This window comes from Pygoscelis adeliae, unplaced genomic scaffold (genome assembly GCF_000699105.1).
Source record: "Pygoscelis adeliae isolate BGI_AS28 unplaced genomic scaffold, ASM69910v1 Scaffold41, whole genome shotgun sequence".
Classification (NCBI taxonomy): domain Eukaryota; kingdom Metazoa; phylum Chordata; class Aves; order Sphenisciformes; family Spheniscidae; genus Pygoscelis; species Pygoscelis adeliae.
Genome location: NW_008824373.1, coordinates 2992946 through 2995164, shown reverse-complemented (window position 1 = coordinate 2995164; position 2219 = coordinate 2992946). Strand labels below are relative to the sequence as shown.

The 2219-nt window shown below is 44.2% G+C and overlaps 1 protein-coding gene across 1 annotated transcript in view; it reads right to left on the bottom strand.

Annotated features, from left to right (window-relative positions):
* The window catches only part of UFL1 (UFM1-specific ligase 1), a 42393-nt gene extending 42189 nt beyond the window's left edge, over nt 1-204 (bottom strand). The window contains exon 1 of the mRNA XM_009320164.1: nt 80-204. Within this exon, the coding sequence (XP_009318439.1) occupies nt 80-204 (125 nt within the window). The remainder of the gene's footprint in view (nt 1-79) is intronic.
* Between the last annotated feature and the right edge of the window lie 2015 nt (nt 205-2219).

Sequence of the window (2219 nt, the reverse complement as noted above, 5' to 3'; positions counted from 1 at the left end):
CCCCGTTGTTTCCTCTTCACCCTTCCAGGTCATTACTGCCAATGAGTTGGCATATGACAATGGTACACTCCATACCAACTTCCGCCACATGGGTCGCATGCACCTGACTTCAGCTGGATCTTTGGATAACTGCTCATTGTCCAGGTTATCATAAATCACCTCCAGTACAGCTGATTCCCTCAGGTACTGGATACCTCTCTCCATGGTGGTTCAGTTGCCTGGATGACGTGTAACACCTTCCTTGAAGGGATACCTTTCCCTCACCCCTGACAGGAGTCGCCTTCAGAGGGTAAGAGCTTGTGCCCTTTTCCAGTCACTTTGTCAATGCCCCCTTCCCTAGAAAGGGATTCCAGATGCTTGGCTTCCCTACCCTCTAATTCTAGGCTACTGGCCCCATTATCCCGGCATCAGAGCAGCCACGTTGGAATGTGCTTGCCTGGACAATGGCTGAAATCCTTTCAGATATCTCACAGCTCACTCAGGGATAGAAATCGGGTGGTTACCGTCTTGTTTATGAGTTGTTCCTCTCCCTTTGAGGAAGAGGAGGAACCCTTCTGCTGAGTTCTTCCTCAGGGGGAAGCGGGGAATTCTTCGTCTTCCTCCTCCTGTTTTCGTGTTGGCCCTGTTTTAGAGTAGTCTGCTTCCTCAGTGGCGGGGTAGTATGCTTCTTCCTCCTGCTCCCTCTTAGAAGGAGCTTCTTCTTCCCTTACTAAACAAGCAGACTTCCACTTCCAATATTTCTTCTTGTGTATAGGGGCAGCTGATACCAGCACGGGTTGGTTCTTTGGTTCACCTGGAGTGCCTGTTGCTGGGGTTTGAGTAGCTGCAGTGCCTGTCGCTAGGGCTGGAGTAGCTGCAGTGCCTGTCATTTTGTTGTCAGATCCAGAGACCTTCTTTTTCCCTTGAGGATACTGAATAGTGTTGAACAGGACTCGGTAGGCATGGGCCAGTCCCCAGCACATTGCAGTGATTTGTGTCTCCCTAGAATCGCGAGAGTGACAGCATACTCTTTCCAAATATTCTACTAATTTTGCAGGATTCTGCACTTGTTCAGGGGTGAAGTTCCAAAACACTGGGGGTGCCCATTGGTCTAGGTACTTGCCCATCTTGTCCCACACACCCTGCCACTCATAACTATCCAGCCTTGGGGCAGATCTCTGGATGATATTCTTAAATTGCTTATTAACCTTCGACAAAACTGAAACAATATTCCCAAGAGATACCAATAGAAGTATCTTAACTACCCAAGGATGTTCAAGATACCGAAAAGTTACTGTAATGAAGAAGGAAACATCGTAGATGGCAGCATAGGTAGCGATGCTGCCATTCTGTATTTCCTCCATAAAAAACCTCTCAGAGGAGGAACTATAATTGCTAATTGTCTCCACGAGTTGGTACCCAAAGTACAGTAATTGTTTCAATACAAAGCTCAAATACTAGATTAAGCTCAAGACCAGTGTTTCAATAACAAATCTCCCAGGCAAAACATCACTAATCACTGCAGAGCACAGCAAACTGCAAAAACCAACACCAATCTTTAATAGGTACAGCAAAAAAAGAGCGTGGTGCAGATCAGATAAACTAATATTGAGAACAGATGAATCAATTTTGTGACCCGCAAATGTTAACAGATATAAATTCCTTAATATGCTCTGGTTAATCTGTTATTATCTCACACCCTTCGTGCCCCACACTGGGTGCCAAAAAGGACTGTTGGCAGATGTTACTTCATGCAGAAAGGCAAACGTGTTTAAGTGGATAACTCTTCTGATTTCAGAATTAACTTACAAATTCATAAATGGTGCCAATTTTCCTCTACTTTTAAGCAGTTTCTCTATTGTGAATTTATTTTCTAGAATACAGATGTTTGAGTTTCTGAAAGGTTTGGGGATTAAAAGCTGTACTATCAGTGTTGAGCCTCAAGCACTGTGTCATATTTACCAGCCCTATGCAGATGTTTTGAATAGCTGAAAGCATTGTATATGCACTAGATCTCTGCACTTGGTCAACTGAATTACTCTCCAGCTTTCTTAACCTCAAGCTGAATCACAGCCATTATCTACATTTTTATACTCAGGGACAAGAAGAAAAACGTTTCCTAAGATGGCTCCAAAATGTTGCGATCAGAAGACAAATTTTCAATTCCCATCAGTGTGCAGTGACAAAAAGACTGGGGGGGACGGTCAACCTTTTAACAGAAAGGGTAACACCAGTTAATT